Here is a 14,110-nt window from a genome sequence, read left to right as displayed (position 1 = left end):
GAAGGCAGGACGTCAAGGCTAAAACAAGGTCAGAGTTGTAAGGAACTTTAGACACCATCGAGTTCAACCTTTTTCATTTTCCAAACGAAGAAACTGAACCCAAGAGAAGATCAATGGTCACATGGAGTTAGCTGCTGGGCCAGGAGCAGAGCCTCCGGCCCCAAACTTCCCTTCCAATGGGCCGGGGAGAAAGGGTAAAAAGGGTCCATTGTGACTTTAGAGAACCTCAGAATACTATAGTAAAAGCTAGATAAAGGAGAGTAAAGCAAGCCTCCAAGAACATTGGGTAGTGTAACTGCAGCACTTCGGGGAGGACAAAGGTGCCAGGGGCTGAACTGAAAGGAAGGCTGTAGTCAGCAGCACTGAAGGGAGCATCTAAGTGGATGAAGTCACAGAAAGTACTTCTCACCAAAAAAAGTGACTTATCACAAGAGGGAAACCAGAGATCCTGAGATTCAAGGTCAGCGGGCAACCCCGCGGCTTGGACAGGATCCTACACGGAAGACGAGGTGACCTCCCGGCAGCCCACTCCCAACAATGGAATTATAGAATTAGAAGGAGGCGGCTTACATCTGTGAGGGCTGAAAAGAATAACCGGCATTTGGGGAGCATTCTTAAAGCTTATGATGCTTCCAAAGTCACCTCTTGACTGACTTACAAAATCAATCCATCAGCAAGCATTTATCAAAAGCTTATTCTGGGGCAGCTAAGTGGCTTAGTGGATAAAAAGCCAGGCCTGATGGGAAGTGCTGGTTTCAAATGTGGCCTCTTCCCAGCTGTGTGACCCTGGGCAAATCATTTAACCCCACTGCCTAGTCCTTACTGCTCTTCTGCCTCAGAACCAATACTTAATATTGATTTTGAGAAGGTAAGGGTTTAAAAAAAAAAAGCCGACCTCTGTGCCAAGCCCTGTAGCAGGCCCCAGGGACACAAAGTTTTCACTGTGAGATACAGCAATGGTGACCAGGATGCATTTGCCCATGTTAATAATGGCCTTGGGCCTTCAGGTTCCCACACCTGCCCATAATTAACCAGCAAGATTCTATTACATCTCCACTATGTACTAAGCACTGTGCCAGGGCAATTAAGACACAAAACTTTTATAAAGCCTAACAAAAGCTAATTGCTCTAAAACTTGATCCCATAGAAGAGAAAATGAATCTTCTTCCTCTCTTTGAGGAGACGAAGGACCATCAGTATGGAACATTGGATTGGTTAGCTCTGCTGATCTTTGATTTTCTTTTGTTTCTATTTATAAGATCAAAGATTTAGATTTAGAGGGGTCCTCCGAGGCCACTGTGCCAAGCTCTGGGCTCTAAGAACATAGGCCATTTTGGTTAAGGAGGGAGGAAAAGGGCCAATTTCCATCCTGGAAGGCCCAGGGCCACAGTGACTGACAGGAGTTCAGAAAGTTATAGGATTTAGAGCTAGAAGTGAATTTAGAAATAAGGCCTTCCTTATTTTACAGAAGAGAAATAGAGGCCCCTAAAGGGGAAGTGATATGCCCAAGGTCACTCAGGTTCTAGGTAGAAAAGTCAGGATATGAACCCAGGTCCTGCCTCAGCCCTCTCTTCACACAGTGTATCCCTCCTAACCCCCCAAAGCTCCCTCTGTGTCTCCCTGGAGTGCATTAAAGCAATAGTCACTTGGCAAACATTCAATCCAGGTGTTCTGTTGTTTTCCCTAGAGAGTAGATAAGCCTCTCATGTCAGCAGCAGGAGCTGGATCCTCTTTGTTTTTAACTCTTGTTCTCTCCCATCAGAGGAGAACTGGGATTTCATCAGTGTTCTGAGCTCCCCAGAAAGAAATTACTTCTCCCACTACAGGTCAAGGCCTTCCGTGCAACTAACACTCATAGAATCACCTCGGACAGTGACACATAACAAGTCCCTAATAAATGCTTGTTGATTCTTTTTTTTAAAGTGGAAAATGCCATTTTATTTTACTTATAAGTCCTTCATTGGTATTTTGTTCCTTGTTTCCATAGTATCCTACATATCTCTCCTCCTGCCCCTTCCAGAAAGCCATCCCATAAAATAAACAGTATTTTTTAAAGAGGAAAAAACAGCACAACTGTCTGGTACACTGAAAATGCCAGAAAACTTGGGCAGAGTTGCCACTCCTCCCTCCATGGAGCAACAGGGTGGAAACATCTTCTCTCCATTCAAGTCCCAAGTGGCCATTATAATTCTGTTACATTCACTTGGGGGGGGGGGGGGGGTCTTCTCATTTATATCAGACTGTTTTCCTAGCTCTGCTCACTTCACTCAATATTAATTCCTAAAAATCTTTCCACGTTTCTCTATATTCATCACATATATCATTTCTATATCACAGTAATATCCATCACATTCATATGCCACAATTGTTTTTAGCCATTCCCCAACTGATGGACATCTACGTTGTTTCCCATTCTTAGCAACTGCTAAAAGTGCTGATATAAATATTTTGGAATGTACAGAGACTTTTTCTTCTCAATAGCATCCTTGGGATATAACCCAATAATAGAAGTCTGATCTAAAGAATAAGACCATTTTAGTCACTTTACATAACTGCATAATTCCAGACTGCTTTCCAAACCAGATGAACCTTTTCAGGACTCCATCAACAATGTATTAGTGTACCTATCTTTCCACAACCCCTCCAACACCAACTGTTGTCAGTTTTGGTCATTTGTCGATTTGCAGAGTCTGAATTGAAACCTTCAAGTTGTTTGATTTGTAGTTTTCTTATCAGAAATTTGAAGCATTCTTTTCATGTGGTTGTAAATATTTTGGAGCTGCTCTTTTGAGAACTGCTTATGCATATCCTTTGGCCACTTATTTATTAGAGAATGGCTATTAAGTTTTTTTTTCCCCCCACTCAACTGCTTCCCTTCTTATCCTAGATGCATTATGTCTCTGCAGAAGCTTTTCAGTTTCATGTAATCCAAGTTATCTATTTTATCTTCTGTAATTGCCTCTATCCTTTGGTTAATAATACATCTCCTCCCCATAGCTGTGAGGAGTAAATGATCTGCTTCTCTTCTAATTTTTTTCTAGTCTGATTATTAAGATCATGTAACCATTCAGAATACCCTGTAGAATAATGTATTGTAGAATATGGTATGAGGTGTTGGGCTAAGCCTAATTTCTGCCAGAGTAATTTCCCAGCAGTTTTTATTAAATAAGGGGTTTTTTCTTAGATAATTTATGTTTTCCATTTTATCAACCACTGGGCTATTAAGTTCCATTGTTTTTGATTCTCTCGTGCTTAGTCTGTTCCATGAATCTCTCTCTCTATCCTTTAACCAATACCAGATGTTTTAATGACTTTATAATCTAGTTTGAGGTCTGTAAGTACTATTCCCCTTTTGTCCTTCTTTTCAACATTTCCCTTGATATTCTAGATCTTTTATTTTTTCCCAAACTAATTTTGTTATTATTTTATCAGGTTCCATGACGTATTCCCTTGGTAATTTGTTTGATATAACATTAAAAGTGTAAATTAGTTTGGGAATGTTATAAGATTAGGCCTGATGGTTTTGAGACCACCATGATAGTTTTCCCTTAAGGGAGGCTGTAGTTTATAGAATCTATGGATAGAAACCACTCTTATGAAATTAGACCTGACTGTTTTGAAGTCATTTTAACAATTTCCCTTTAAGTAAGGGAGGCTGTAGGTTTATAAAACATATTCATGAAAAATGTTGACAATATTTTTGAAGGCTGGTACAGCTGTATCTCCTAAATAATATTTTGTCAACTACAAGATTGTTTTTCTCCATGATCCACAAACCCACAAAATATTATTTTTGTCAATTGCCAGCTTATTTTTATCCGTCATAATAAACTCGCCAAAACAGTATTTTGCCTTGACCCCTGATACACAATTTGGTCAGCTCCAGGAAGGCTACTCAAAATCATAAGAGCCTCATTCCCAGAAGCGTACTGCCTCCTGGAGCTCCCCCTTTCTGGTGAATGAACTTGTGTCTCTGTGCTCCTCAATGCAAAGATGCCCTTACGTGAGCTACCCATGTTACTATGTGTGCCTGAGTTGTCTGTTGGATTGCCTCTTCCTCTTTTGCCTTCTCCCAATCAATATTCTTGCAAATTAGAATGTTGTAGAGTTGAGTATTTGGTTTGAAGTCAGAGAATAGGAATTTAAATTCCATCTCTGCAACTTACTCCAGTCATATTACCTTGGTCAAGGCATTTGACCCCGTCGGGCTCCTTCGATTGCCTTCACCAGTAAAAGTGGGGGAGGGGTTGGGGTTGGATCAGAAGATGTGAGTTTCCTTCTAGTTCTCAATCTCTGACCTGTGAGGTAGGAAACGCCCACCGTATTAACCCCCTTTGGCAAATTGAGAAACAGCCTCAGAAGGGAAGTGACTTCAGTGGGGTCATGTGGCTAGCTGGTGTCAGTTACAGCAGACTTGGTTCGGGCCCAGGGCCCTTTTTACTGCCCCAATGTGCTGCCTTCTGCAATGCAGGGGGGATTGGGCCTTAAGGGGTGCCTGTACTCCTCTTCCTCTGCTCTCTTTTTCTATCCGGTCTCCACCACCTACCTGCTGCAAGGCCGATCGCTCAGGGCTGCCTGGATTGAATGCCAAGACAGGTTCATTGGCCACCTTCACTGAGGCAGCATGCAGCCATCGAAGCCTAGGACAAAAGGACAGAAGACAGATCAATGGGAGTGCTCTGGGCCGGCCCAGGACCCATCAGACAGGGACGCTGAGGGTCCATTGAAGGAAGCCAAGATAACTCGCCACCAACAACCTCTCAAAGGCCTTATCGTCCTACAGTGATTGGTCTGGAGCCACTCTCCAGGCACTTATCCAAACCTTTTGTGAAATGACGTAGAAGGGCAGCACAGCTGAAGGATGCCTGGATCCTGATCGTCGCTCTGCTGGTAGCTTGCTGTCCAGCCTCTTCAACACTGGGCACCTCGATTTCCTCATCGATAAAGGGGAGGGTTGGATGGGAGGACTTCTAAGGATCACCCCAGCTCTGACATTCTCTGTCCAAAGATGCCCATTCCCTTCCAGCTCTGACATTCTCCATGCTAAGATCCCTTCTTCCAGGTCTGATATTCAATGGGCTCCGGCCCCTAAGAAAGATGTTCTTTGTTCTAAAGGGCTCCGTTCCTCTGTCTCAGCTGAGAACAAGGGGTGATCCCTCGGAGGGCTCAGGAGTCAGCACAGCCTGTAGCCCCAGAGAACCCACCTTTTCTCCTGACATCCTCTGCCCTGACCAGCTCCCTGGATCACCAGAGGGGGAGGGCAGGGTGGACTTTATGACAGATAAGGAAGCTAGAGTGACAAGTACAGAGCTAACACTGTATTCAGTGTTAAATGGTGGTAAGTTCAGGCTTTGTTTGGGTCAGGAATGTGGCTTTATGATCATAGAATGCTGGCAAATCCTGGAAGAGCAGAACAGAAGAGTGAACCCCAGTGTGCCAAGAGACCTTAGAATACAGAACGTCAGACCTCTGAGAGACGGCAACTTAGGGGGAATCAGGGAAATACTAGTGACCCAGAAGAAGCAATTATTTGCCCGTCCTGGAGCCGAAGAAATGCTGAGGGACGAAGGTAAAAAGCAGGACGCAGTTGAGGAGTGCAAGGAGAAGAGGGGTGTAAAATCCCAAAAGGCTCACTAGGGAAGTCGGCTTTGGGTTAAGTGTTTCTAATGACCATGGATTGAAGAGCTGGAAAGATCCTCAGAGGTCTGGCTGATAGGGAAAGTCTTCAAGAGAACTGAAGAGACCTGTTACAGGGACCCCAGAAAGGGCTCCTCCAACTTGAGGAAAACTGCTAGAACAGCAAGTATCAGAGGATCCTGGGTGAGTCTGGATAGTCTCATTAGCCAGAGGTCTAAGAGATTCCAACCACAGGAGCCGCCTATCCCCACACCCTACCCCAAGGCCAGGCAATCAGCAGAGGAAGGACTAGAACTGGTTTCCCAAGAAAATAAGAAACTGAACAGAAAATCTCAGAGCTGAGAGGAACAAAGCAGAGGCTCCTTTAGAACAAAGAACTGTGGAACTAATAGGGCTCATCAAATCCAACTCCTTTGTCTTGTACATGAGGCATAAAAGGCTCAGAGAGCCCCTAAACACACGGGGAGCTGGTGGCAGAGCCCACAAGACATTTAAAGGGGAAAGAGATCTTAGCCCAAACTTAGACCAACATCCCAGAGAGAAGCAATTTGCCCACAATCACATACCCAAAACAATAACAATGATAATGGCTCACATCTCTATAGTGCTTTCCAAGCATTAGTCTCCTGTAACTCTCCCAACAATCCTGAAAAGGAGGTACTATGATTATCCTCATTTTACAGATGAAGAACTTGAGCCTAGGAGAGAAGGTGACTAGCCCAGGGTCCCCAAACAGTGAGAAGAGGAAGCTTACTGCTTAAGAAAAAGGGCCAGCTCAGCATGACAGCAGATTAGATGGGAGAGAGGGTCTAAACACTCTGGGAAACAGGCCAGCAAAAGTGTTCAAAGAGTAAGGGAAGCAGGGAGAGAAGCCTGGCTCAGAGGGGCCTATGGGAGCAAAGGGTGTCCTTGTCAGGCCTCCTGCAATGATCTTGGCCCAGACCCCAGAAGTCTTCAGCCATTTCAGAAAGCGATGATTCCCCACACACCTCCATGGGGAACACTGAGAGAAGAGCATCCAGGATTGAGAGCCCTTGACATGGTCCAATCCCCACTGCAGCCTAAGGATGATCACTCTTTGGGTAGTGATGAAAGAGTCTGGGAGGCAGCACCATGGCACTGTATTTGGACACAGGGGATCTAGGTCAGAATCCAACTTGCCACTTCGTGGCTGCACCTTCTAGTCCAGGGACCACCCTTCTCCAACCTCAGTTCTTCTACAGACAGAGAGTGTTTGGGTTTGGAGTCCAAGGACCTGGGTTCAAGTGCTGATTGCCACTTTTTATTTATGTAGGTAAATCTCCAGCCCTGTTCCTTATTCTATAAAATGAGGAGGTTGGACCAAATTGCTTCTCAGTTCTTTTCCAGTTTAAATCTATGATTTATGATTCTTGGGATTGTTCTAGAGCCTGTACTCCCAACAAACCATAAGTCCTACAGAAATGTGGACAAATTTTATTAATTCCATCTCTCTTCCTGGGCTCCCTTAGCCCAAGAATCACAGAATACACATGTAGGAAGCACTAGACAATAGAGACTACAGCAAATTTCAGTCAGGCAAAGAAAATGTTAGTTTATTTTTTTTAATCTATCTCTTCCACAGGTGAAGGACCTTTGCCCGAGAGATACACAAGGGCACAAAGAGAACAAGAGAGCTATTCCAGCAAATCGAGAGGGTAAAGGAATCCGAGCCGTGGAGTCCCCTCTCTAGCAAAAGGCCTCTCCAAATAATGAAGCAAAGGCTCAAGAATCAGGACCTTTGAGATGATCCACATCAGTGTATACAGCAGACAATTGGGACCTGCTCAAGATCATGTAGCAACAAAGCTGGTATTTCAAACTCAAGCTCCCCAACCTGAGTGCCATGCCCATCCTATCCTAAGGTCAGACTGACCACTAAACCACACAGCCTGTCACCCAATGAGACGTGTACACCAGTGCCTGCTAACATCCTCAATGGCCACAGAGAGCATTTAGGCAAGAAAGATGCCAACTTCAGGAAGAACAACATGGCAGTGCCCACTGGAGTCCCCGAAAGGCAGCATGGCATATAAAGGGCATCAGAGCTGGGAAACCAGAGTTGGCCCTTGCCATACTCTAGGAATTTCATATTCTTTATCTTTTTTTTAAAAAAACCCTTACCTTCTTAGAATCAATACTAAGTATTGGTTCTAAGCTAGAAGAGTGGTAAAGGCTAGGCAATGGGAGTTAAGTGACTTGTCCAGAGTGACAAAACTAGAAGTGTTTGAGGCCATATTTTGAACCCAGGTCCTCCTCCCTCAGGTTTGGCTCTCTATCCACTGAGCCACCTAGCTTCTCCACATTCTCTCTTCTAAGTTTCCTTCTAGCACTAACCTTTTTAGTGGGGACTATTGGTCAAACACAGGTTGGACTAGATGCAGTGTGAGGGACTTTTCAAAGCTGAACTGTTAAGCTCTAACATTCCATGCTCTACACCTTGACAGTATATTTTAAGCTCTCTCCCACCTCTGACGTCCTGAAATCTAAGGTCCTTTTCGGCCCTGGCACTCTATGACATCTAAGATGTTCAAGAACAATTACTGTCCCTATAAATAAATATAAATATATGTTGATATATAATAAATATAAATAAAACTCAGTCCCTTCCAAGTCCAGACAGTGAAGGTGTTTGGCTCAGGTGGGGAACAAAAAAAAAGAAGCCACCACAGAAATAGCGCCTGTCTTCCATCCTCCAAGCCAAAGTGAGCAGCATGGGGGCAAAAACAGGTTGGAGAGGCAATTGAAAGCTTGGGGGGACCAGGGGGGTGCCTGTTCAGCCACATATCCTAGACTTCCAGAGCAAAGATCATTTAATCCTAAACCTGAACACGAATGCTCACAACACAGCTCTCAAGGGGTCACCCAGCCCCTGCAGGAACACCTCCAAGACAGCAGCTCATTTGAGGGTGAGGAGAGCTCTGTTGGCAGCTTTTACCTGGCCTCAACCCTCCTGGGCTCTGCCATCCAAGAGGCTTCCTAGCTGCTATCTAAGGCCCGGGATAAAGTAAAGCTGCCCTTATCAGGGAGATAACAGAAAGCAGATAGCAGTGTCTGGCACTCTAGGGAAAGAAGGGGAAAGTGCAGAGCGAATGAATCATCAACCCCACACTTGGCAGAGGGTAGTTTAAACCTAGCATAACAAAGGCAGGCAGAAGTGAGGCCCTTTCACAGGCATCCCCTTTCAGCTGGATTCAGCAATGTGCATGGCACTGCCTTGGAACCAGATCTGCACAAGCCTCTGAGAATACAGATGCCACCACCCCACTTTGGAGATGAGGAAACTGAGGCCAGGCATCCTACGAGAGCCAAGGCTCTCCCACTAAGGTGTCCCAACAGCTACTTCCGGCCCCTCTTACTGCATCAAGCTCTACTTAAGAAGAGTCTGGAGAGGCACCAGATAACTGGAGTGAATGAACCATAACAGTGAACAAAGAAAATGTCAGACTTGGAATCAGAAGCTCGGAGTTTGGCTCCTTCCTTGGAGCCTTTCCGGCGGAGCATCCCTTGTGGATGCAACTAATTGCAATTTCTCATTTCTACCACGAAGGAAAATTTCACCAGAACCACTAACCCCAGTTACTATGTTGTGACCAAGGAAGATAAAAGATGGCAGGGCCTCTGAGCATGGAGCACAGCGGATAGGGCACTCAGTTCTGACTCCAAATCCAGCCTCACACACTAGCTGTGCAACCCTACGCAAGTCACTTAACTGCTGCCTGCCTCAGTTTCCTCCATTGTAAAATGGGGACAATAATAGCACCTACCTGCCACAATTGCTCTAAGGATCAAATGAGATAATAACTTGCAAAACACTTAGAACAGTACCAAGCACACAGTAGGTGCTATAGAAGTATGAGTCATCATCATCATCATTATTATTATGGACTATTAGAACTGCGAAAGTCATTACAGTTTAGGGGAGGGCAAATCGGACTAGAAGAGTCTGTGTGTTTGTTTGAACCCATTCCGAGTGGGTCTGATTTGGCCCACAGGCCCATAGCTTGTCCATCCTCCTGCCATAGAACGTGAGAGCTAGAAAGGGCCTTCAAAAGTAGAATGTCAATGGTGATGGGGAATCACTGTGGGTTTGAGATTATGTAACTTGCTTTAGATCTGGCTATTAGTATCCCACCCAGAAATCAAGCCGGACCCCGATCAGCGTTTCTTCTACTCCAAAAGGCATAGAACAGAAAATATTTGAGCTGGAAAGTCCTTACAGCCTCTCTCTCTCTGCCTCGGGTTCCTCATCTGTAAAATGGGGATAATAAGAGCACCTGCCTCCTCGTGTTATGGTGAGAAACATGAGATTACAAATTTAAAGACGTCTCCCTCCCGTTTGTGCCTGACTTATGGTAGAACCTGCTCTGATCAGCCATAGCTGGGCACGCTGTACATTGACCCTGACAGCGTGACGTCATTGGTCCTCTTCCAGTAGCAGGACACCAACCAACCATGGTAAGGATCAAATGAGATAACCTGTGTATGTGTCTGGTGTATCATATGGGACAGCAGCTATAGAAATGGTAGCTCTATTATTATTGCTATCCTCCCAGCCCTTGGGGTCATGGAGAGAGCACAAGGCCTGTATATGAGCGTGTTCAAATCCTAGCTCTTCGCCATACTGCCTGAGTAGGCAACTCACTTATCTCACTGGACCTGAAATCTGTAAAATAAGGGAGTTGTTGTCCCTTCCAGCTCTTAAATTCTATGAACTCTCGTTTTACAGATACAGAAAACCGGGTCCAGTGAGGGAGAGCGGGCCTGGAAGCAGCTGCTTTGGTTCACATACCAGGCAGAAACACTGATTAACTCTGAGGGTAGAGCTTAGCACTGTGGCATTTGGGACAGGATAACCGACAGGGCACAGCCCCAGCATTCTAGGCAACTGACCTGGAGGAGAACAAAGTTCAAAGAAGAGGGGAAGGAAGATGAGAGAGAAAGCTGAAGTAGAGGGTAGGGAAAGGGGCTGGCTCTAAAATGTATGGGCCAGTAGATAGATGAGCAAGAAGCCGCTAGACGGTTCAGTGGACAAAGCACTAAACCTGGAGTCTAGTAGGCCTGAGTTCAAATCCTGCCTCAGACGCTTACTAGCTGCGTGACCCTGGGGGGAAGTCAATTAACCTCTCCTTGTCTTAATCTACTGGAGGGAGAAATGGCAAGCCACTTTAATATCTTGGCCAAGAAAACCCCATGGCCAGTATAGTCCATCGCATCATAAATCAGAATGACTAAATGATAGCAGCTAGGTAGCAAGTGAAAGAAAGAGAAACAAGTGGTAATTAATTAGATTTCTCAGCTAGAGAATCCTGGAGACCTCAGGCAGGTTCCAACGAAGGTGGATCATAATTTCATAGAACTTTAAGAGTTGTAGGAAGAGAGGTTTATTAGTAAGGTTTTAGAAGGGGAGAGCTTTTAGAATCAATCAGAGAATTCTATTCCTAAATTGGGAGTCAGGGGCCATGGATTCTAGCCTCTTTTCTGCCACTATCTGATCTTGAGGTTACTTCCATTGTCTAGGCTTCAGCAGCCTCTGGGGGAAGGAGCAGAAGACTGCCTTTTTTTTTTTTACCTTCCATCTTGGAATCAATACTCTGTATTGGTTCCAAGGCAGAAGAGTGGTCAGGCTAGGCAATGAGGGTGAAGTGACTTGCCCAGGATAACACAGTTAGGAAGTATCTGAAGCCACATTTGAACCCAGGACCTCCCTCTCTAGGCCTGGCTCTTAATCCACTGAGCCACCCAGCTGCCCCCCAGGCTCCTGCATTGTATGATCAAAGGTCCCTTCCTATTCTAGGATGTAGGGTAGGAGACAGGGTGCTGTAGCAGAAGATTCTCAAGGTCTGAGGAATTACTTACAAAGGCTCAGAGTACAGGACCCACTGGGGAAAGAAGATTCAATCTTGGGGTTTGGGTACATGTGCAGAGATGGCCTCTATCACCAGAAGAGACTTAAAAGACTTTCTGGAGGAAGGCTCCCTAAAGATTAAATAATCTCTTGTGTGGTAAAGAGTGAGGGAAGATTCTGAGAGATCTGAGAAAGGAGGGTAACCCTAAAGGATACAGTGGAGGAAATGGGTCACCCCCAAATAAGCAAATGACTTGGGAGATATCTGAGGGGCAAAATGGAAAGTGTCAATCCTAGGGTTACAAAGGGGTGACCCCAAAGAATCCAGTGGGTACAGAAAAGGAGAATCAGTCCCTAAAGAAAAACAGCCTAGGAGAAATGTCCTAAAGATGAGGAAGAGCCCACCTAAAGCTCAAGAATGTTTAACCAAAACATGTTTTTAAATGCACAACATCAAATACACAGGATTACAAAGAAAACAAATTACGTGGAAATAGCTACCAAAATAGTTTTTAAAACAAAGTTTGGGGCAGCTAGGTGCTTTAGAGCACAGAGCAGCAGACCTGGAGACGGGAGGTCAAATCTAACCTCAGACACGCCCTAGCTGTGTGACCCTGAGTAAGTCACTTAACTGCATTCACCTAGCCTTTACTTAAAAAAAAAAAAAAGTTTGCAATACCCAGATTAGGAGCCCCTGTCCTAAAGGATCCATTAGGTGGAGAGAGAAATATGAGGGGAGGGGAAAGGGGAAAAAGTCCCTGGCAAAATCTTTTAGAGGGAAGGGGTTCTCTGGGATCCAACTGGGGGAAGTCCCTGATATACTGTAGGGTGACCATAAAGGATCCAATGGATGGAAGAAGGGAACTGCTCCTTAAAGGGAAAGCAATGGGGGAGGTGGGGGGGAAGGGGACACCTGGAGGAGAGATTCAACAGAAGAGGGAGGTCCTGAAGCTCCAATTGGGGGAGAGGGATCCTAGGGCTTCAACGGGGAAAGAATTCCTAAAGCCAGAAAAAGGGGAGAGGGTCCTGGGGCTCCAGTGGGGGAAGAGTTCCTAAACAAGAAAAGGGGAAATGGGTACTGAGGCTCCAGGGGGGTCCTTGGGAGGAGGGGGAGACCCCAAGCATAGAGAATAGACCCTGGGCTGCCCCTGGCCAGACACTCACCCCGCCAGCCGGGGGCCGGAGAGCAAGGTGCGGCGGAGCGGAGATAAGAGGGGTAACATCTCGAGTTCACAGCGAAGTACCGACGGAGGAAGCGAGAGAGCAGAATCAGAAGCGAGATGCTCCTAAAGCCCCTGCGCTTAGAGCACCGCGCAGCCCCGCCTGGCCCATACCACAGAGAATAAGAGGGAGGAGAATCCGGCCATTCCAATCATTCGCTCCATTCTATCGGTCTACAAGTATTCCCTGGAAATCTGATCTAGAAGTGAAGAAAAACACGGAATAGCTCGGATTTTGCCTCTGTGGTTCCCAATAACATAGCTACACTCAAAAGAACTCCTCAAAACCCTGTGCTACACCCCTCCCAGTATTTCTCATGGTTCAGCCCCACCTCGAGAGTGGGAGCAGAGCGATGAGAAGGCGTGAACACTGCTGCCCAATCAAAACGATATGTGGAGCCTTCGAACCAATCAGAAGCCCCATTTGTGGGGCCGCTGCCTGGGTCGGGGAGGAGGGCAATGAAGGCCAATGGGAAGGCTGGGGATTCCCACGTGCGAGAGAGGAAGCGAGTCTGGAGCCTGGAACCGAGCTGGGGTGCGGAGGTGCTTGGGGCCTAGGCTGGAGGAAGATTCTAGACGTTGTTAATCCTTGCTCGGCCCTTGATGTGCCAAGAGATCCAGCCCTTGAGGTGTGGCTTGGAAAAATCTTGGGATTAGCAAGGACTTTGACCCTCCCCTAAAAGGCATTGTGACCATCCCCCTGCCTCCCGACCAGTCCCTTCCGACCCCCTCGCCCATTTCCCTTGTAGTTCGGTCATTTCCATCGTGTCCGACCCTTCATGGCGCCATTTGGGTGATTTGCCGTTTCATTCTCCAGCTTCTTTTACAGATGAGGGAAACAGGGTTAATACTTGCCCAGTAGCTAGTAAGTGGCTGAGGCTAGATTTGAACCCAGAAAGATGACTCTTCCTGACTTCAGACCCGGCACTCTATATCTACCTTGCCACTTACCTGCCTCATATTTCCTTTAAGACACATAGTTCCCTCTCACTCTGTGAGCTTTGCCTGAATGAGTAGGGTTACAACCCAGACTTAAGGGTCTAGATAGATCTAGCCGATGACCATTCCCAATTCCCAGTGTAATTGACTGCCCTAGTCAGCTAAAACAAATATTAAATACCTCCTTTATCCAAATCCTGGCTATATCTTTAAGGCCTCTTCCCCTAAAAATATTCAAGGACTTTAGCATCTGTCCTTAGGGAAGCCTGGCCATTTTAATCTGTTGGTATTAAGAAACCTCTGAAGACTTTAGATCAAGAAACCTGCCCCCACCTGTGTCCAGAAGGCAGGTTTTTTTTGTTTGTTTGTGGGATTGGGAAAAGGAAAGAGTCTATAGATGGTGGCCAGAAGAGAGAAGGGGATGGGTACAAAGGATGCCATAAACAGA

The 14,110-nt window shown here is 45.9% G+C and overlaps 1 protein-coding gene across 1 annotated transcript in view; it reads right to left on the bottom strand.

Moving 5' to 3' along the window:
- The window catches only part of ALDH4A1 (aldehyde dehydrogenase 4 family member A1), a 32,870-nt gene extending 20,046 nt beyond the window's left edge, over positions 1 to 12,824 (bottom strand). The window contains exons 1-2 of the mRNA XM_007506101.3: positions 12,668 to 12,824; positions 4,547 to 4,640 (exon numbers count right to left, since the gene is read on the bottom strand). Of these exons, the coding sequence (XP_007506163.2) occupies positions 4,547 to 4,640; positions 12,668 to 12,726 (153 nt within the window). The 5' untranslated portion in view covers positions 12,727 to 12,824. The remainder of the gene's footprint in view (positions 1 to 4,546; positions 4,641 to 12,667) is intronic.
- Between the last annotated feature and the right edge of the window lie 1,286 nt (positions 12,825 to 14,110).

The sequence above is a fragment of the Monodelphis domestica genome, chromosome 4, assembly GCF_027887165.1.
Source record: "Monodelphis domestica isolate mMonDom1 chromosome 4, mMonDom1.pri, whole genome shotgun sequence".
Lineage (NCBI taxonomy): Eukaryota > Metazoa > Chordata > Mammalia > Didelphimorphia > Didelphidae > Monodelphis > Monodelphis domestica.
Note: the sequence above shows the minus strand (reverse complement) of the source record. Positions and strands in the feature narration are given on the sequence as shown.